Source organism: Cheilinus undulatus, linkage group 20 (genome assembly GCF_018320785.1).
Source record: "Cheilinus undulatus linkage group 20, ASM1832078v1, whole genome shotgun sequence".
Classification (NCBI taxonomy): Eukaryota; Metazoa; Chordata; class Actinopteri; order Labriformes; family Labridae; genus Cheilinus; species Cheilinus undulatus.
The window spans coordinates 39,556,203-39,579,000 of record NC_054884.1 but is presented as its reverse complement, the minus strand read 5'-3'; the positions used below and the strand labels follow the sequence as shown (position 1 = coordinate 39,579,000).

Sequence of the window (22,798 nt, the reverse complement as noted above, 5' to 3'; positions counted from 1 at the left end):
GTTTTTAAAGCAATAAAGGTAGAAGAGATGGGAAAGGAGGGAACGTAAGAGAGAAAGAGGAAGAAGCTTTAAGATGATGTTGTAGACCAGAGATACCAACCCTGCTCAACCAAAGAGCCAAATAGTTGAAAAATACATTTGCAAGAGCAGCAATTTAATGGCAAAAGGCAGGTTCGAAGGGAAAAAAATGCAAATAGTAAAAAGCAGGATAAAAGAGTCAAAGAAATTGCAAAAACAAGGCAAATAAGGGCAATGGAAAAATACAGACAAATTTAAAAGTTGACCAACTGTATGCATGGGAAACAAACTGATTAATGTGACTTGCAATGAATAATTTCTGAGGTCAAAGTTCCCCTTAATTTAAGGATTTCTGGGTGAATAATGTTTCAAATTAAGACATAAAAGAGCCACAAACCATCACATGAGAAGCTGCCTTTTGCAATTAAATGCCACCTATTTCCCATTCTGCCACTCTTTGATGCTTTTTGCCCATTTTCCCATCTTCTTGCTGATTTTTGTCCATTTTAGTCACCTTTCACTCATTTTTGCAACGGTTTTGCCACTTCTGGATCATTTTTTGCCACCTGTAACTCATTTTTTCCCACTTCTGACCCATGTTTGCCACTTTCTGCCATTTGTTGCCACTTTTCTCCCAGTGTTTGATGTTTTTAGCTCATTTTTGCCACTTCTTTTTCTCATCCTTTTTTGTCACTTTTATCCTTCTTTTTGCAATTTTTTGCCCCTTTTTGCTGATTTTTGCCACTTCTCGCCCATCATTCCTTTTGCAGTGAAATGCAACTGAATTCCAGTTTTTTCACCCTTTTCTCTGATTTTGTCCATTTTAGTCTCTTCTGCCACCTGTAACTCATTATTTTTCCCACTTATCACCCATTTTTGCCACTTTCTGCCCTTTTTGCCACTTTTTCTCCCCATTTTTGCCACTTTTCTCCCAGTGTTTGCCACTTTTTGACCACTTTCGCCAACTTTAACTCATTTCAATTGCCACTTTTCACCACTTAGATTGTGGCTCTTTGGTTGAGCAGGATTGAGTAACACTGCTGTAGGGGCTAAGACACACCCCTGCCTCTCCCTAGAATCAACTGTGAAGAAGTCAGTGATGGAGCCACCATACTTCAGCACCCTCTGGACCAGAATATAGAGCAGACATCAGCTCGATCAGTGAGCATGGTATCATGGAGCTCCAGAGTCCACCAGAGGGCACTCTACTCACCGAGTCGAATGCATATGTGTGCAGTTTGTTCACAAATCCACTGAGTTTGTGCTCTGTGTGGACGATGCGGTCCATCCTGCTTCTGTAGATGTTTTTATTTATTTTATGACATCCTCAACAGCGATCTTTTTCTTATTTCCACATCTACTGCTGGGGTATGATGGACTTTAAAGACACAGGAGACATTTAAGTGTTCCTTAACTCGCTGATGAGAACCCGGTACTTATACCATCTCCAAGTCCACTTGAACTGTCCCTGAGACCACCTCGCCGACTCGGCGTTTCTCTAACCTGGGTTGCTAATGTGAAGAGAAAAAAATAGATGGGAAAGAAAGGGAAAAGGAGCTGGAACCAAGGAAAACATGCCAAGAATAATAAGAAAAGGACAAGTAAAGGAGGAGAGGAAAAATGAAGATAGAGGATAGGAGAAAATGAGGAATTATGGAAAAGTAATGATGAAGGGGAAAGTAAACAAGGCATGAAGGCGGTAAAGAGAAATCATTGAAGAAGGAGGAGGCAGAGCAGCTGAAATCAGTGATTAATGAAACAGAAAAACTGTCAAATAAACACTCACAGCGACGTGGCAGCTTCAGGAGTGAAGAGATCCAACTGTGTCTGCATGTGTGTGCATGTCTCTGTGTGTGGCTGGTGTTAATTTCCCTGCTTGGATTCACACTCGCTCCTTAATGATTCACGCCGTCGACTGACAGCCGGGAGTGATTCACGCAGAGACACAAACAGAGAGGGGGGGGGACACGTCAGGAGGCCACAGCGTCCCCCGGAGGCCAGAATCATCATTACACTCTGAAACGCTGCTGGGTTAAGAAAGGTAGCCCATCAGACTCAGCTGTGTCTGATTTTAGATGGGACGTTACAGGTTTACCCCCCGTCTGTCAGAGGTAGGGTGTTGGTGTTGCAGACGTTCTCAAAAGAGGTGCTGGGAAGATACTGGTGCACATTTTTAAACAGAATTTATTTCAGCCTGAATAAACTTTCAACAGCAGCCAGTTTGAGATCACAAAACTCTGCTGCTGAGGTTTTCTTCCACCTTTTTGCAGCAGCAGGCGTGGCAATCCTGTCTTGTTAGCTGTACCGCTAACTCTAGCAGCGCTAACTAATGTTTACATGGCTGTGTCTGATATACGACCCCTAAAGGCCTTAGCTATGAAGGTCAGAGTTCACAGCATAGCCATGGTGTGCACAAATTTAAATCTGCCAGGACATAAAGTTGAAGGAACAGAGACAAGCTGAAAGTAAAAATAACTAAATAACTGCAAAAATGGCTGAAAAGTGGCAAAACTGACTCAGGAGTGGCCAAACTTGGCTGGACAAATGGTGAAAGGGGATTATAGGGCAGCAAAGATGAGTTAAAAGTGGCAAAAATGAGTTTGAGAGGCACAAATAAGATGTAAGTTGCAAAACTGGGGCCCTACAATGCAAAAAAGGGGAAAAATTGGTATAGTATGGCACGTTCCAGTGATTGCTGTGTAAAGACATCTGTGTCTTGAAGATCCAGTCACTTGTGAATCAGTATTCATGGCAACCATTACACCATGAAGACAAAGGAACACTGAGAGAAAAGGTTTTTGAAAAGTCTAAGTCAGGGGATGGATGCAGAAATGAAGAAAGAAATGAATGAAGAAATGAAGGAATATGTCACATGTGTAAATCTGCCTAGATCAGACCGTCCTCACAAACTGAGTGGGCGTGCAAGAAGGAGACTAGTGAGAGAGGACACCAAGACACCTATGACTACTCTGAAGGAGCTCCAAGCTTCAGCAGCTGAGATGGAGAGACTCTGCAGACAACAACTGTTGGCCAGGTTCTTCAGCAGTCAGAGCTTTATGGGAGAGTGGCAAAGAGAAAGACACTGTTGAAGAAAACTCAGATTCAATCTGGACTAGAGTTCACCAGAGTGACTGTGGGAGACTCCATGGTCAAGAGGAAGAAAGTTCTTTGGTCTGATGAGACCAGAATGGAGCTTTATGACCATGAGGCAAGACGCCAAATGCTGACATCACCACAAATACATCATCCCCACTGTGGAGTACAGTGAAGGCAGCATCATGCTGTGGGGATTCTTCTAAGCAGCATCATGGTGTGGGGGATGCTTCTTAGCAGCATCGTGTTGTAGGGATTCTTCTTAGCAGCATCGTGTTGTAGGGATTCTTCTTAGCAGCATCGTGTTGTGGGGATTCTTCTTAGCAGCATCATGCTGTGGGGATGCTTCTCGGCAGCATCATGCTGTGGAGATGCTTATCGGCAGCATCATGCTGTGGAGATGCTTCTCAGCAGCTGGCCCTGGAAGGCTTGTAGGTACAGGGTAAATGAATGTGGAAAAATATAGGAAAATCTTTTTCAGTCATAGAAATGGTTTAACGACAACGAGGGGAATGTTCTAGAGATGGATTACCATCAACTGACTTGTTTGCATGTATGCCAACACTGCAGGTTGGTGGATTCCACCTATGACCAACAAGCTTTGAGTTTGGCATAAAGAGCAACAGCAGTGACTGATTTTGATACAAGAAGTCAAATGTGGTTCCCTCAGTAACATCTTCTTATTGTTGAGTGTAGATAAACAAACCCCTCCATTAAAGAAAGCTCTGAAGTACACTCCACGCTGGCTCACACATCATCAACAAGGTTCACGGTCTAATTCAAGGACACTTGAAACCCCCGAGTCTGCTCAGCTTAGCTCTGATTGTAATACTCTTCATAATAAAAGGTCAACAGACCAAATCAAGAGTATCATGTGATCCTTTTTAATTGAAAGCAATCAGCTGGAATAGAAGCTCTGGTGGGTTCCAGGCAGATTTCTCGTCCCTAGACGTCTGACTCAAAACAACGACTGGAGCTAACACGGAGGACAAAGGAGGAAAAATAAGTAAAGCCTGGCAGAGCTTTTCACACATTTCTGTGATGTTAACTAAGAGTGGAACTTTTCATTCAGTGAAGTCTCACCCTCTAGGTCAGGGTCCATCAAGTACATCTGCACAAGGCCAGATTTAGTCTCGAGAGAAACTCTGGGGGCCGGACTTTCAAATACACAAACATTAAATACATATTTTGGTCTCACTGAAATATTATTGTATTAGTATTTGTATTTTCTTTAGAAACACAGAACATTTTTAGTCACTAGTGAGATCTATCCCTATTATCTATAACGCAGCAGGACACAAGGAGACAGACCTGACCACAGAATCGGCCAGACCCCTGAAAATCACAGAGAATGGGCCCTCCCCAGTTGTCATTTAGCACCAATATAACCCATTTCTGACACTTTTAACCCTTTTTTGATACTTTTTTGATACCCTTTTGCCTCTTTAACCCATTTTTTATACGATTTTGACCCCTTTTGAACAATTTTTCCTACATGTTTTATCTCCTTTGTGACACTTTTTTTAATCCATGTTTTGCCACCTTTCTATTTTTGCCACTTTTTAACCTTTTCATTATATTTTTTCAACAATTTTTGCAACTTTAAAACCATTTCTCCCCATTTTTAAGTCATTGTTGATACTTTTTGAGTCACATCCCCGGGTTGAGTTAGTTTAGTTACTTTTTCCCTCATGTTTCTAGTCTTGTCATTTCCTGTTTTATTTTGGTTACTTACCTTGGGTCTCTTTTCCAGATCACTCCTTCCTGCCCATCCCTACCTGTTTCCCTGTGTCCTGATTACCCTCATGTGTCTCACCTGTGTTGACTGTCTGAGTGGCTGCACCTGTTGATCCCCGGCTGATTGTCGTCTTGTTACCCTGTGTGCATACTTTTGAGCCTTTATTTTCCGATAGATTCCCCGTGACTTAGACCCAGTTCTGTAATGAGATTCCTCGTGTTACTGCCTGCCGTTTTGGATACCTTTGCCTATGTTTTTGACCTCCTGTGTACCGAACCTTGCTTGTCTTTAACAGACTTGAACCTTTTGAGTGTGTCTGCCTCTGAATCCTTTGCCTGCTATTTTGTGATATTTTGCCCCTTTTTGCCTCTTTAACCCAATTCTTGAAAGATTTTAACCCCTTTGAACCACTTCTTCTGCATGTTGTTCCATGTTGTGACCACTCTTTTATCAATTGTTGCCACTTTTCAACCCCTTTTCATTCCATTTTAAAACTATTTTTGCAACTTTAAAACAATTTTTTTCTTTTTCTTTTAAATCACTGTTAAAATTTTTTGCCCCTTTTTGCCTCTTTAACCCAATTTTTGAAAGATATTAACCCGATTTTAACCACTTTTTTTGCATTTGTTATCCCCTTTATGCCACTCTTTTATCCATTTTGCCACTTTTTAACCCCTTTTCATTACTTTCTTGCACTATTTTTTGTCATTTGTGACCAATTTTTGATACCTTTTGTGCCCTTTTTCCTCTCTTACCATTTTTGCCTCATTTTAACCTCTTTTCACCACTTTATCTGGTCATTTTTGCAGCACTTCTGCCAACCTTAACCCTTTTTAAATATAAACTAATTATGACAGTAAATCTCCATAAAAACAGATCAAATTGTAAGATATTCTAAAACTATTTCAATGTTAATTTTTTGTGGGTTGGATTTAACAGCTGAAGACATTTAAAGTCATAAGATACTTTTAAAATCTTTCCTACTTTTCTGGATTTAATGATCTTTTGCGGGCCAGACAGGAAGCTTTGGGGGGCCTGCTATGGCCCCTGGGCCGCCAGTTGATGATCAGTGCTCTAGGTGCTAATGAGCGTTTTATCCTAAGGCCTCACACAACACACATTATTTCTGTGCTAACACTTCCCACTCTTTTACCACTTTTAAGAGAAACAGCAGGAAGTTCAACCTCAAAGACAAGCTCAGATGTCAGATTGGCCCAGAAACGCTGGCCTTAAATGATAAAGAAGATTAAAAATGTGTGTCTGGTGCTGACTTCTGAAGAAGCAGATTCGAAGTGTTTAGACGGCCAACTGTGCACATTTCCATTGTGAATACAGTTTCCCACCTGCTGCAGATTCCTGGCCTCACAGAGCTGCAGCAGAAAAACATCGTTGACCATTTGAGATGAAGAAAGGAAAAGAGAGCGGCCGGCTGACACCTGGGGACATCCATTCAGCACACCTGTTCACGCTCGGCTCTCAGATAAGAGGCGCCCTGCAGTGCATGTTCTGACTCGCTTATTTCTGCTCTTCTTTCTCTCAGTGCCTCTTATTTTTCCCCACACAGGTCAGTGTAACGCTGAAACCGACGCCCTCCCACTGTGCTTGCAAAGACAGAGCTGTGACTGCCTGCAGAGAAAACCACAGAGGAGCTGAATAATACTGCAGGAATCACACAGAACGACTCCATCCTGAGCGATAAGTGCAGTGATTGATGTGACGAGAGAGGAAGAGAAAGACAGGCCAATCCATGAGAGTATTATTGTCACATGCTGAATTAAAGCCTAAGGTATGAATGCATCAAAACTCCCTCCACATGCATGCATTTACACCTTTCACGCACATCTGATTGACGTAGCATGCATCACCCCCAGATCTGACCACCCAGGCTTCCCGTGCACCATCTGCTTCTCCTGCAGATGTAATAAACGTTAATGAACACTTTCTAAAGCATATGGAGGACTCGAGTAAAAGGATAAAATGTGCAAATTAAACCAAACGTGTCGATTGTAGCTGAAGGCAGAAGTGTCGGATGTGTGATAAAAGCTTTTTGGCAGCAGCACGATGAACGGGGGGAACTAAATGAGAGAGCAAAAGAGATGGAGAGAGTTCAGTTTATTGTCCCCGAGGGCGAATTTGTCTCTGCTGCAGAGTTACGGTCTACTGCTTCACATAAAAAACATGGGAAGACTTTGACACAATGTTGGAGAGGAACTTTAAACTGTGAATAAATGTTTTCACTCAGGCAACTTCAGCTTCCTCCTGTCTCTAACCGGATACTTGGCTTTGGGGTAAAAGGTTTTGTCTCTTCATTTGGTTTGAACATTTGGCAGGAAATATTTCTAAACATGCAGAATGCCAACAAGATAGCTGCAGGTCCTCAAACAGGTCCTCAAACATCCACTAGAGTCTGCCTTTAAAAATTAAAAAACATGCATTAGCTCCAGTTTTTCAATTCTTATTTAAAAGTGCACAGATAAAGCCCTGCACATGTCTGCTGGATTTCTGGAGCATGGTGCACACCCACTGAATCCATCCGCTCACCTTTGTTAAATTCAGCTTACAGTAAACCAGTGGATCCCAGCCTAGGGTCCAGGCAGCCCTAAGGGGGACGGGACCCTGTCTGCTCTAATATTGTCATCATTAGACGGGCAAATATTTTGTTTTAAAACCAAAGATAGAAACATAATGTATCAAGGCCAACCTAAAGAAGAAAAAATAAAGACAATCTGTTCATTTTTATGCAAAAAAGTCAATATTTTCAGGAAGAAAAATCCCACTTTTTGAGATTATACAGTTGTATATTTATAAGTAATCCAACTCAGAATATCAGAGGTTTTTTTTAAGATTTATTTTGGGGCTTTTTATACCTTTAATGACAGTGAAGGACATCGGATAGAATCAGAAACAGGACAAGAGAGATGGGGAGATACGGGACGGGAAAGTGCAACAGGTCAGATTCGAACCCTGGCCGACTGCGTACATGGGGCGCACCTCAAACCACTAGACCACCTGACCCCAGAATATCAAAGTTTAAAAAGTAAGAAATTTAACAGCAGAAAAATGTTATTTGCAAGTTCAAAAAGTAACACATTTGACTATAGAAACTCAAAAATGTCCCATTTTTTAAATCACAAATTCACAACACAGTAAGGCCGGCCACACACTACAGGATTTTAAGCCCGATTTGTGGCAAGATTTGCCTCCCCTGACGATCGTAGAGACGTATCCTGAGAGGAGCCTCGTTGCAATCGACTATTTGTATGAGTAGTAGCATGTGTGTGGTGTCAACACGATTGTTTTACTGCTCCAAATTGGGTTGTAGCCTCCCGAATTGTAAATATCAAACACGTTTGATATTTACGATTGTAGGTCACAGTGCCACTGACGGAGTACCCACAGTAACCAATGAGAGCGAGCACACCGGGTAGCGTCACGGCCAGATCATACGTACTTTCACCGCTCACAACCATGAACACAACTTTAACTTAATTCCAGCCAGGATTTCATCCCGAGTCTTTCCCTTGTTTTATGATTGTTGCTGCACCTGTAACGCACGCCAGGACGGCCTGTTGAGGAGAGACAGCAAGACGGTATCGACAGACATCCATGTTTTGTTTTTTCTTTTCACGTGATCACGCGAGGTCGTAGGCAGGTCAGCAGGTGTGTGGTCTCCAGTGATCTGATGGTCTGGCTGAGTCGTCTAGTGTGCGTTCAGAGGATTAAAGATAAAAAATCTTTGGAAATTGTCCTGAAGTCTGTGGTCTCCCACCGTTTAAAAGTCATTTCAGATTTTTAAAAAATTGTCTAGTGTGTGGCCGGCCTAAAGTTAAAAATGTACAAAAAAACTAAAATTCAGATGCGAGGAGGATCAGGAGAGGAGGGTGGGACTTTCTACACAGTGGGGAGGGCCAACCGAACCTGGGGGCGGGGCTAACTCCCCACATGACATCATGAGGGGAAAATCTGAGAATGGCTTGTTTCAGCACATTTGAGAGGTTGAGAAAGAGAGGGGGATGGACTTTTCTGATAATGAGGGGGATTGTTGACAGGCCAGGGGCACACAGTTTTGCTAGAAAAGCCTGACAAAATCTATTTTGCATAATATGTGACACTTAAAGCCCTTAGAGAAAAGGATGAGTAGAGCTTGACTGTGCACCTCAGGGTTGATGTTCTACAAGCTTTTACAGACAAAGAGAGTCACAACAATTAGATGGAAGTTGATCAAATATGTGCTGACACCGCTATGCCAATGTATAGAATGTGTCTTTTAAAGGGCGTGTGCCACACTTTTTCTCCAGAATGACATCTTAAGGAATCAGGACTGATTTTTTTCTTTCTCTGTTACCTTTTTCATTCTAGTTTTTACTAAGAACAACAAAGTTGCCTCGTCCACCTACACACTTCTTCTAGACCAGGGGTGTCAAACTCAACCAAAGCAGGGGCCGGATTCTGAACTAAGGTCCGACCCGAGGGTCCACATTTCACTGTCAACCTCATTTTTTGCCAGTAAGGAATTATGGGGAAAAAAGCAATGATGATAAATCAGTTTGTGAGTTAAAGTCAAAATGATAAGTTAAAAGGCTCAAAATACGAAATAAAAAAACGTATTTGTTCAAAAGGTCAAAACACGAATTTGGATGTTAAGATAATGCTTTAAATACGCAAATATACATATAAAAAAGGAAGTCACAATCATGTTTCTAAGGTAAAAATATGGCTTAAAAGTGAAAATGATCCACCTAAAATGTCGAAATATGATATCAAGGTCAAAACAATGAATTGAAAAGGTCAAACTATTAGATAAAAAGTGAAAATAATCAACTAAAAGGTCAAAATTTGATATACAAAGTGAAAAAATTAATAATTGACAGTTTGATATATGAGAATAAAAGTCACAATCATAATTTGAAAAGGTCAAAATACTATATAAAGTCAAAATAATAAGTTGAAAAGGTCAAATATAAGACAAAAGTTAAAATAACAATTTGAAAATGTTCAAAATATGAAACAAAATAGATAGAGATAATAGATAGAAGTCATAATTGTAAAATGCAAAAATTGAAAATATGAAATAATAAAACAAATCAAGTTGTTTTTCCACATTTCTTTTGATCTATTTATTTTATTCTTTATCTTTCCGCATTTTTATGACTTTGGGATATTTCATATCATCAAGGTTAGGTTTACATTTTTATACTGGAGGAAATCTGCAGAGTTCATATTTTAGGGCCAGTTATTTTAAGAATAGGAATTGACCTTGCAGGCCGGGTGTAACTGTACCACAGCCCGGATTTGGCCCCCGGGCCTTGAGTTTGACACCCCTGTTCTAGTCGATAGACACTGGGATGATAACGGTCTGCAGGTCGACCTTCAGGCATGCTCAGTGTGAGCAGTAACCCAGAACAGACAGTGTTTGAAAAAAAGGTGTGTATGGACGCTGATATGAGAATTGACATGAGGCAGCACCTTTGTTCTGAGAGAAATTTCTGGAAACATCAGAATTTTCTGTTTACATGTAGTACTTCTACTCTGGTGAGGCTTTTATTCTATGTGAACAAAGCGTGTGTGTGTGGGTGGGGGTGGGTGGGTGGGTGTGTGGGGGTGTGTGTGTGTGTGGGTGTGCAGTTAGGTTAATAGAAGTATAAAAACAGATGCGTCTGTTCCTAGAAGTGAGATGATGAGAGAGCTGCATTAATACTTAAAGCTGCTGCCATGACGATGCAGCGACTGGCAGGACGAGAAACCTAAAAAACAAAAAAAATACTGCACAGACAAATACACAAATATAGAAATATACAGTCACAGACACAACCCTGGCGGTTGATATTTGTAAGAAAGGAGCCGAGGGATGAGGCGAGAGCAGCAGAGGTCAAAAGTCTCAGAGAGCAGCTGAGGAGAAGTCAGAGACACAACCACACCGTAGTTATATAAATAAATCATTATGCACAAACACCAGCGCAGCAGCACAAACACACTGGATCACAAACCTGAACACAGAAAAGCTTTTCCATGCAGGGAAATCTCTCCTTCTCCCAGCCAGCCCTACGCTCACACCGTCACTCTGCCAATCACACAATGTAAATTTGCAATGAGACACACAGTCACAGCCCATGCATACAAAGTAAGCTCCTGCTATTTTAGGGTCATCATGCCCCAGAACATGAATAACGCCAATCACACCATGAGGAAATGTTTTAAAGGTGTGATTGTCCACTGTGTTTCACTCTTATCCATGTGGCTTACACAAAAAGCTGCTGGAAATGACCATTTTTACCAAACTGGCATGGTCATTAACCAGGTGTTTTGTTTTACAAGAAGTTAGATGAACAGATTTTTGTTAAGATTTCAGATTTTTACATGTTGTGTTTGAAAGAGTTGCAGACATCTTGTTTTTTTACCTGTTAAATTTATTAAAGAAAACTCAAATTAAAGAGAGAATGCTCCTTCACTGTTCAACCTTCTCATGTTTTTAAATTGATTTCTATGGTCTCAGTCTTGTCTTGGTCCCGGCCCCCAAAAGTCTTGGTCTTGTCTTGGTCTTAGCCCCCAAAAGTCTCGGTTTTGTCTTGGTCTCGGCCCCCAAAAGTCTCGGTCTTGTCTTGGTCTCGGCCCCTAAAAGTCTCGCTCTTGTCTTGGTCTCAGCTTGTCTTGGTCTTGACGCTGTCTGACCCCCAAAAGTCTTGGTTTTGTCTTGGTCTTGGTGCTCTCTGGTCTCGGGTGAGTCTTGGTCTTGGATCATGTGGTCTTGAGTACGTCAGTACTTCCTGTTACGGAGAAGGTTGTCTTTGCCACTGTGACTTTTCTAAATGCTGCTCAGTGCTGAGTTTATAGCGGATGAATGTTGGACCCTTTTAAATGACAGAGTACAGTTTTCTCTGTCAGCCTCCGTAGATAATGTGGGTTTAACATTTACTCTATAAAAATATCGATTGATTGATTGAAATGACCTGGTACCATGAGCTTTAGACGGCCTGCTTCACGCCAACAGAGCGTGGCTCTGAGAGTGGCCGACATGCTGTCATAGGCTGTGAAAGGATGTCAAATGTCAGACTTTAAAAGTCCTTTAAAAGCTTTCTCAACTTTTCCAGTGCATTACAGACATCATCCGTGCCTTGATCTTCTTGAAATAGCTGCTCAGAATAAAAAAGGCACAAAAATTATCCAGCTTTGTGTTGTAAATGCTCAAATTTCTAGAAAGTGCTTCTAAGTGATGTAAGGACAAAACTGCAGAGTGAAACTGTGTTAGGGTGACAAAAACCTTTTTGTTCCAGAGAGTTCTGTGTTCTTTAACCACTGATATCAGCTTTAAAATAGATCAAACAAAAAGGGAGGATGTTAATGCTGCTTTTTTGGGCTTCAGCCACAGAGCAGGTAAATAATTCAGTGCATTATCATGCACACATGCCTCAAACACGCATAAACCAGAGTGATGCATGGACAGGAGTCGCAGTGAAAAATGACATATCTAATAAATACAGAAGCAAATTCAGCCTCCTACTGGCTGAGCGTCTGTGTTCTGATGTGTGAGTGTTTGAGCGCGGACCAGCCTGCTCCATCTGTCAGTCCAGGTGGTCAGTCACACCTGGGCACTCTCTCGCTCCCCGGCTGATGAATGGTGTGTGATCGAGTGTGTTCAGCAGCGAGAGGACGGACACAAACACACACAGAGACGCATTTTCAGGTTGACTCACCTCAGCTCTTTAAACTCTCTGTGATAAACTTTTTTTCTGTCCTTATGCTTGAACTTCTTCTCTATTTACAAATGCCTGCACCTGTTTCTCACACATTCCCTGAATACACGAGTCATTTCTCCATCCCTGGAATTCTAAAGCTCTTTTTTAAGACTTTTAAAAATCAGCGTTCTCCGAAATCAGAGTTACTCAACCCTGCTCAACCCAAGAGACAATTTTTTAAAATAATACCTTTGCAAGAGCCACAATCTAAGTGGTGAAAAGTGGCGAAAATGGGTTAAAGTGGCAATAAAAATAAGTTAAAGTAGTGAAATGGTTGATTAAAAATAAGTTACAGGTGGCAAAAATGGTCAAAAAATAGTAAAACGGGTAAAAATGAGTTACTATAATGGGCAAAAGTGGCAAAAATGGTCAAAAATGGCAAAGAAATGGTAAAAAATGGGTGAAAATTGGCAAAAATGAGGAGGAAAAAGTGGAACAGTTGATTAAAAAATGAGTTACAGGTGGCAAAAATGGTCAAAAAGTGGCATTCAGTGGCAAGGCATCTTAAATGTGCAAGAAGCAGCAAAAAATGCCAAAAAGGGGTAAAAAATTGAACATAGCAAAAAGCAAGATAAATGAGGCAAAACTGACAAAACTGTTAACAAAAAGTGAGTTACAGGCGGCAAAATTGGTCAAAATGGTAAAAATGTGGCAAAAAAGAGTGAAAAGAGACTGAAATGGGCAAAAGTGGAAAAATGGTCAAAAAATGGCAAAGAAATGGTAAAAAATGGGTGAAAATTAAAAATGAGGAGGAAAAAGTGGCAACATTGATTAAAAAAATGAGTTACAGGTGGCAAAAATGGTCAAAAATAATGTAAAAATGTGGCAAAAAACGATTACAGAGACACTAAAATGGACTTAAGTGGCAAAAATGGGGAAAAAGTGACATTCAATGGAAAAAGGCATTGGCTAAATGTGGAAGAAATGGCAAAAATTGTTAACAAAAGGTGAGTAACAGGTGGCAAAATTGGTCAAAAATGGTAAAAATTTGGCAAAAAAAAAAAAGGAAAAAAAAAAAGAGTGCAACAAGACCGAAATGGGCAAAAGTGGCAACATGGTCAAAAAATCGCAAAACCGTGGCAAAAAGTGAATGAAACTTGGCAAAGATAAGGAGAAAAAGCGGCAAAATTGATTTAAAAAATTAGTTATAGGTGGCAAAAATGGTCAAATAATGAAAAAATGTGGCAAAAAATGATTACAAAGACACTAAAATGGACAAAAGTGGCAAAAATAAGAAGAAATGGTGGCAAAATTGTGGCAAGAAATGATTGCAACGAGACTAAAATGAACAAAAGTGTGAAAATGGAAGAAAAAAAAAGTGGCCTTCAATGGAAAAAGGCAGCTTAAGTGGGTGAGAAGGGGCAAAACATGGCAAAAAAGTGGAAGAAGTTGCAAATAGCAAGAAGCAGGACAACAAAGAAAAAAATGGTGAAAAGGGGCAAAAATTTCAAGTAAGGTCAATAGAAATATACAAACAAAAAAATAAAGGCTTACGACTGTACAAGAGTGGGAAACAAACTGATTAATTTCTGAGATTAAAGTTGACCTTTAAAGGTTAATGTTTCAAAGAAAGACAATAAAGAGCCACAAATCATCCCAAAAGAGGCACGCGTCGAGTATCACTGTCCTATATTTACCTTGACTGGATCTATACTTGAAGGAGACATCCTGATTCTGTCACAGTTGCTAGAGCATTATAGAGGCAGAAAACCAGTGGAGGCAACAGGAGATAGAAATGTAGTTTAGTATCATTTTGGACATAAAATAAGTTTGGTGAAAGAGTGGCTGACTAAACTGATGACCTACAGTGTCCATGAAAGTATTCAGCCTTGTTGTTGGGATATTTTACAAATCAATCATGGTAAAAAAAAAATTCAAAAATTCATAAACACTCGGTCACTGGTGAATCAGTATTCATAGCTACCATTACACCACGAAGACAAAGGAACACTCCGAAGTATTCAAAGAACAGGTTGTTGAAAAGTCTAAGTCAGGGGATGGATACAAAAACATTTCCAGGTCTCTGAACATCCCCCAGAGTTCAGTTAAATCCATCATGAAGAAATGAAGGAATATGTCACGTGTAAATCTGCCTAGATCAGACCGTCCTCACAAACTGAGTGGGCGTGCAAGAAGGAGACTAGTGAGAGAGGACACCAAGACACCTATGACTACTCTGAAGGAGCTCCAAGCTTCAGCAGCTGAGATGGAGAGACTCTGCAGACAACAACTGTTGGCTTGGTTCTTCAGCAGTCAGAGCTTTATGGGAGAGTGGCAAAGAGAAAGACACTGATGGAGAAAACTCAGATTCAATCTGGACTAGAGTTCACCAGAAAGCATGAGGGAGACTCCATGGTCAAGAGGAAGAAAGTCCTTTGGTCTGATAAGACCAGAATGGAGCTTTTTGACACTGCACATCCCCACTGTGAAGCACAGTGGTGGCAGCATCACGCTGTGGGGATGCTTCTCAGCAGCCTGAAGCAGCTTGTAAAGGTAGAGGGAAAAATGCATGCGGCTAAATCTTTTTCAGTCTGACAGATATCAATGGCTTGGGAGTAAATTTATTCTGCAATAGAAATGGTCTGAAGACGGCACAGGGAATGTTCTAGAGTAGCTGAGTCGAAGCCCAGACCTCAATCCAACAGAGAATATGAGGCTGGTCTAGAAAAGGGCTGATCACCATTCACATCAACTTCCTTGTTTCTATTCCCTCTTACCAATCATGCATTCCCTCTGTCTGCACTCGTCCCTTATATGCACCGACTACTTCCTTTTCCACAAACGATCAATCACTCTGTGCTCACACATATCCATTTCCCTGTTACCTCCATGCATCGCTTTCACAATCTCTCTTTTTCCTCATACTCCTTTTCTTGTTTCATAAACACGCTCTCTCAGGAAATTGAGCAGCAGAGAGGAAAAGTGTCTTCCAATCACATCCACCTTGCAAATCTAAGGCAGAAATACCAAAGATGATAACCCTTGCTTGATAAAAGAGGCGCAACACATACAAATACACATAAAATGATGGGTATGCACCATCTATCACAGTTTCATGAGATTAGAATTGTACGTTAAAGCGTAACAACCAATTCCTCTAGCTCTATAACACCTATTTGATAGTTTATTTGGTATCTTTTTCCACTTTATAACCAGCTGCAGCATCGGCATAACAAAAAAAAGCTCATCAAGGTCGACTAGCTTGGAAATAACATTGAATAATGCAAAAAACCCTCCAAAGTCCATCATATAGAAAATATTCCTTTATTTTCACCACTAATTTGTGCATACCGTGTATGTGCAATGACCTTCATGTAAAGCTGGGAATTCAACACATTTGTTTACAGAATGCATTTTCCAATCAATGCACTTGTAAGTTTAATGTGAATGCATTCACACCTCATGAAGTCCTTACATACGAAGGCTGATATTCTCACTAGAAACATATTTGCACTTAAACCCAACACTCCCACTCATCCCACTAATGTGTTTTCCACATACTGCTCTGTTTACACTCATACTTGTCGAAGCACGCTGCCCTGCGCACTCATTTGTTATGTAGACCAGTGGTTCTCAACCTTGCCTCTGTTGACCCATTATTGCCACTTTTAACCCCATTTTACCACTTTTTACGCCACATTGTTCCGATTTTAACCACATTTCATAATCTAATATGCCCATTTGTGCCAGTTTAACCAATTGTTGTCTTTTGTTCTTTCTTAGTTAACACTTTTTTGACAGTTTATATCAATTTTTCATCCCAGTTCACTAAATTTCCACATGTTTTTGCCCATTTAAAGCATTTTCAGCCACTTTATAAATCCCTTTTACCGCTATTCATGCCCATTTTTTGCCTTTTTTTTTGTTATTTTGCAATTTTAATCAGTTTTCATACATTTTTCCTACCAATTTTGCCAATTTCAACACAGTTTTGCCACTTACAACCCATTTTTTTCCATTTTAAACCATTTCCACCACTTCTTTCTGCCTGTTTTTGTCACTTCTAAACCAAATCATGCCACTTTCCACCTACTGTTGCCTCTTTTGATTAATCACTTTTGACACCTATTTTTGCTCCTTTCAATCATTTTTAACCACATTTCATTATTTGATATGCTCATTTTTGCCAGTTTAACCACTTTCTGCCAAAGTCAGCCTATTTTTCTGCCTTAGTTAACCCTTTCTTGCAAGGTTATATCAATTTTCATCCCATTTTACCAAATTCCCACCAATTTTTAACACTTTAAATCCATTGCAGCCACTTGTTAATCCCCTTTTTACCATTATGTCAATTTTTGCCTTTTTTCATTTTTTGTAAATTTTTTTTTTTTTTGCAATTTATTGCCACTTCATACCAATTTTGCTCAACTTTAACCCATTTTAATACAGTTTTAACCCACTGTAATTTTTATTTTATTTTTTTTAACAAAAGGGATTTAAATTTTTAAGAAGGCTACACCAATGGTTAAAAAAGATATTTATTTCTTTGATAAGAGTGGTCATTTTTAAGGTTAAATGTAAAGTATAGATACTATGGCTTAACTTTACAATGGACCATGGTTTTGCTGACCTTCATGGTCCCCAGTTTTGCTGGGTCCCAGAAAACTCTCCCCTTTATTTCCCCCCTAATAGACAGCCTTGTCTGCACATGACTATTCTAGATCATGCATGGCTGTGTTGATCCACTTTCAGGTACAGGGGGGTCCCCTGTTGAAAAGGTTGAGAACCGCTGATGTAGACAACTTTGTTCCACACATGCACAGGTTCTGCATGACTATCACATGCACGCTCTCCACACATCAGCTGACACGTCTCCTCGATGTAAAGTAGAAAAACGCACCAACCTGCTGGATGAACGTGTGCGCTCCTTGAGGGCTGAGCAGCAGGATGGCTCTGCGCAGCGTGTCCCTGTACTTATTGAGCTCCTCCGTCCTCATGGTGGTGAAGAGGTTGGTGAAGACTTTGCTGATGTTCCTGTCCACTCTCTGCAGCGCCACGTCCACGCCCTGACGAGACGTCTGGTCCAGAAATCCCTGCAGGCCGCGGATATCTGGAGAAGGAGAAGAAAGGGAGTCAGATATGAAGAGATGATCTGCAAAAACAAATGGAAATCGCTCTGGTAATGAATTAAATAACACCAGCTGGAGTAATATTCCCTTTAGGGTATAATTAAAGAATTATAATTGATGAAAAGTTAAACAAATTGAGATCTTATCAAAACAACCCAACAGCAGCGTGATTGATATTCCCTTGACTGCATGATAAAAACACAAGGTTTATGAAAATTCAAGAAATACATCTCATAAAAACAGCCTTGGATTGCAAAAACAAGCACAAAATATGAGTATCTAATTTAGAAACTGGAACAGAAATGTGCATTTAATTTCAGATGCTTTAATGACCACGGAGACAAATGATAAAGATCAGGAACAAAATGTTACTGCAGATATTCTCACCCCACTGCAGTTGAACCTTTGTCTAAGTGCATCATCTGCAGACGTAGATAAGGGAACACCAAAATAAATTCATCTTTGCACCTCATTTGGAGCATTCATGTGAAAACTGTGAAGCTTGGTAAGAAGATGTGTGTGGACCATGTGATATGTAGCTGCTCTAAGTATGTGAGTAAGAGGCAGTACTTAAAGAACAATCTAGAGCAAGAAGAGACACGTGGAAGAAGAACCTTTTGCTCTTTAACTGGTCCACTGACCCACCAATCAGAGAGCCCGCTTTAATAGCAACCATAGCTACTTCCTGTAAAGTTTTCGTCATGGACAGGTCTTTTCAGTGAAACTATGACCTTGATTTGGTCCCTTCAGCACAGTTAAAAGTTGTGTCTGCAGGTATCTACGTCACAATCCAGGAGGTTTTTCATCCTCTTTCCTAAACCTAAGGTTGATTTAAAAAATACCTTCTTTGGATTTGGCTCTTATTGAAATTCAACCATTGAAGATTTAAAAGAAAACTCTTAGGAATGCTTGAAGATGGGAGAAAATATTTAAACATTAACAACATGTAATATTATGCTTATGCGAGTAAGTCAAATACATTGCAGATTTGTCCACAACAGGGACTGCATGGCAGCGCAGGGCACAGGGGGTTAGAACTGCTGCCTTTCTGTGTGGAGCTTGTATGTTCTCCCCGTGCATGTGTGGGGTCTCTCCTGGTACTCCCACCACCAAATACGTGCTCGTTAGGTTAATTGGTGACTCTAAAATGCCCGTGAGTGTGAGTGTGCCTGGTTGTCTGTCTCTACATGGCAGCCGTGTGACTGACCAGTCCAGAGTGTACCCTGCCTCTCATACAATAACAGCTGGGATAGGCTCCAATGCCCCTGCGACCCCGAACGGGATGAGCAGCATAGATAAAAAGATGGATGGAATGGCCAAAATGTCTGCTGATTTTTCAACTTCCATCTACATTCCTTTCCAATCTACTTAAGAATTCCCTTCAGACTCAGCTCAGCCTTAGGGTGGAAGGTTCAGACATCTGACATCCAGAGGAAGCTCGTGGATCTAAGATGCAAATGCACTGAAAAGATCCAGTTGTTGTGGTTCAGGTATCTGATCAAGACGCAGGTGCTGGATGGATGGATGGATGGATGGATGGACGGACGGATGGATGGATGGATGGATGGATGGATGCATGGATTGATGGATGAATGGATGGATGGATGGATGGATGGATGGACGGATGGATGGATGGATGCATGGATGGATGGATGATTAGATGGATGGATGCATTGATGGATGAATGAATTGAAGGATGGATGGATGCATGGATGGATGGATGGATGGATGGATGGATGGATGGATGGATGGATGGATGGATGATTAGATGGATGGATGCATTGATGGATGAATGAATGGAAGGATGGATGGATGCATGGATGGATGGATGGATGGATGGATGGATGGATGGATGATTAGATGGATGGATGCATTGATGGATGAATGAATTGAAGGATGGATGGATGGATGGATGGATGGATGAATGGATGGATGCATGGATGGATGCATGGAAGGATGGATGGATGGATGATTAGATGGATGGATGCATTGATGGATGAATGAATTGAAGGATGGATGGATGGATGGATGGATGGATGCATGGATGGATGCATGGATGGATGCATGGAAGGATGGATGGATGGATGATTAGATGGATGGATGCATTGATGGATGAATGAATGGAAGGATGGATGGATGGATGGATGGATGGATGGATGGATGGATGGATGGTTGGATGGATGGATGGATGCATGGATGGATGGATGGATGGATCGATGCCTTGATGGATGAATGAATTGAAGGATGGATGGATGGATGGATGGATGGATGGATGGATGGATGGATGCATGGATGGTTGGATGGATGGATGCATGGATGGATGGATGGATGGATGAATGAATTGAAGGATGGATGGATGCATGGATGGATGGATGGATGGATGGATGCATGGATGGATGGATGGATGGATGGATGGATGGATGGATGATTAGATGGATGGATGCATTGATGGATGAATGAATTGAAGGATGGATGGATGGATGGATGGATGGATGAATGGATGGATGCATGGATGGATGCATGGAAGGATGGATGGATGGATGATTAGATGGATGGATGCATTGATGGATGAATGAATTGAAGGATGGATGGATGGATGGATGGATGGATGGATGCATGGATGGATGCATGGATGGATGCATGGAAGGATGGATGGATGGATGATTAGATGGATGGATGCATTGATGGATGAATGAATGGAAGGATGGATGGATGGATGGATGGATGGATGGATGGATGGATGGATGCATGGATGGTTGGATGGATGGATGGATGCATGGATGGATGGATGGATGGATCGATGCCTTGATGGATGCCTGGATGGATGCATGGAAGGATGGATGGATGGATGGATGGATGCCTGGATGCATGGATGGATGGGTGTGTGGATGGATGGATGCATGGATGGATGGATGCATAGATGTATGGTTGGATGCATGGATGGATGCTATGTCAAGGCCTAGAGTCCATATCCAGACCTCTTGAACCCCCACTGTAGCTTCCTATTACCCCATTATTGTATATCTGAATGTGTTTCTAGCATATGTTAGCATTACAGCTTGTACTAAAGGATGTTTAGTATAACCTTCATTGCTAAAGTCAGATGACATCACCTATCTCTCATGCAGAAAAAATGACTAAAAGCTAATTGATGCATGCTGTCACTCTTGTAAATTACTCTCCAGAGCACGTCAAAGTCTGTGTAGAAGTTTCTCGCTTGTCTGCAGACTCTGAGTGTACTGTAAACTTATTTCCAGACCCATAAATCCAACCAAATACTGCAGAGAGAAAAATAAGAGCTTTCTGTAGGTCGTCATCAGAGCTGACTCGTCCTGAGCCGAAATAGCAGAGACGATCATCTCCACTCTTCAGAAACCTTTGGCGATACCTCCAACCCAGGCAGCATCTATCTATGTCAGAGCAGCATTTAGACTTTCCTCCAAACTGCCACAGAACTTTTTCATTCTGACATCCAGACGAGGCAGCTGCATGACGTTCTGCTCTGTTATAGCTGGTGACAGCTTGTTTGGCCCGAACATCTCTCCTTTCTTTTCCCTCTCCCTCCATCGTTCTCCTTCTATTAGCACTGACAGCTGGCTTGTACCAAAAACCTGACTGACTCCAAATGCCTCTCCACCTTACTTTTTTAATCCCCTGGTGTTTCATGTTATCATCCTGATTTCTCAGTGTTTCTTCACATTCGTCTGCCTGTAAGGCTCTCTTCGTCTACAGTAAATTGGAGGAGGAGGCACGGTCGCTGACTTCAGTAGAACAATTGGGAAACTTCATGAGAGAATGTAAAATCCTGAGCTCTGAGAGTCACAGCTCCCAGCTGATTTCAAAGCAGCGCTTGAGATGAAGCTGTGGGACTCGTTCATCAATTTATCCAAGCAGAATTTTTTAAATGGCAAAATCTGCTGCTCAGTCAAAAACAAACAGATGCTCAGATATCATTTGTCAACACGTCAATCTTTCTAATTTGGTAAGAAGCATCAAAATCACCAAACCAGACTACATCAGCATTACTCAACCCTGCTTAACCACAGAGCCAATTTTTTGAAAAATACCTTTACAAGAGCCACAATCTAAGTGGGGAAATAGGCAAAAATGGTCTAAGTAGCATTAAAAATAAATCAAAGGTGGCAAAGATGGTCCAAAAGTGGCAAAAAATTAGTAGAAATGGACCTAAAGGGGCAAAAAGCAGTCCAGAGTGACAAAAATGGGCAAACAATAGAAAGTAAGTGGTATTTAATGGCAAAAGGTGGCTTAAATGGGTGAAAAGTGGTGAAAAAGGGAGAAAATGGGGGAACAAAATGGAAAAAATAAGTGGCAAAAATTGGCAAAAAAAAAAATAGGAAACAAGTGGTATTTAATGGTTAAATGGGTGAAAAGTGGCAAAAATGGGGAAAAAAAATTGGATAAAAGTGGCAACAATTTAAAAAAAAAGATGCAAAAAGAAGTGGCAATAATGGGCAAAATTTAGGAAACAAGTGGTATTTTATGGCAAAAGGTAGCTTTAATGGGTAAAACACGGTGAAAAAGGGGGCGCAGGTGGCAGAATGGATAAGGTGTGCACCCCATGTATGCGGGCGGCCCAGGTTCAAATCTGGCCTGAGGCCCCTTACCGCATGTTTCTCCCCGCTCTCTTCCCCGTTTCCGACTCTATCCACTGTCCTCTCCTCTATCAAATAAAGGTACAAAATGCCCAAAAATAAACCTTTAAAAAAATGGTGAAAAAGGGCAAAAATTGGATGGAAGTGGTAAAAATGGGCAAAAAAAATATGAAACAAGTGGTATTTACTGGAAAAAATGGGTGGAAAGTGGTGAAAAGGGTCAAAAATGGGTAAAAAGTTGCAATAAAGTGGCAAAAATGGGCAAAAAATAAGAAACCCAGTGCTAATTAATGGCAAAAGGTTGCTTAAATAGGTGAAAAGTGGTGAAAAAGGGCAAAATGGGAAAAAGTGGCAAAAATGGGCCAAAAAAACAGGAAACAAGGTATTTAATGGCAAAGGTAGCTTATATGGGTGAAAAGTGGCAAAAATGGGAAAAATTGGATAAAAGTGGCAACAATTTAAAAAAAAAAAAGTTGCAAGAAGAAGTGGCAATAATTGCCAAATAATAGGAAACAAGTAGCATATAATGGCAAA

At 40.9% G+C, this 22,798-nt stretch overlaps 1 protein-coding gene across 1 annotated transcript in view; it reads right to left on the bottom strand.

Moving 5' to 3' along the window:
• Positions 1 to 22,798, bottom strand: part of LOC121528566 (glutamate receptor ionotropic, delta-1-like) — a 939,907-nt gene that overhangs the window by 261,973 nt on the left and 655,136 nt on the right. Inside the window, exon 4 of the mRNA XM_041816077.1 lies at positions 17,427 to 17,632. Within this exon, the coding sequence (XP_041672011.1) occupies positions 17,427 to 17,632 (206 nt within the window). The remainder of the gene's footprint in view (positions 1 to 17,426; positions 17,633 to 22,798) is intronic.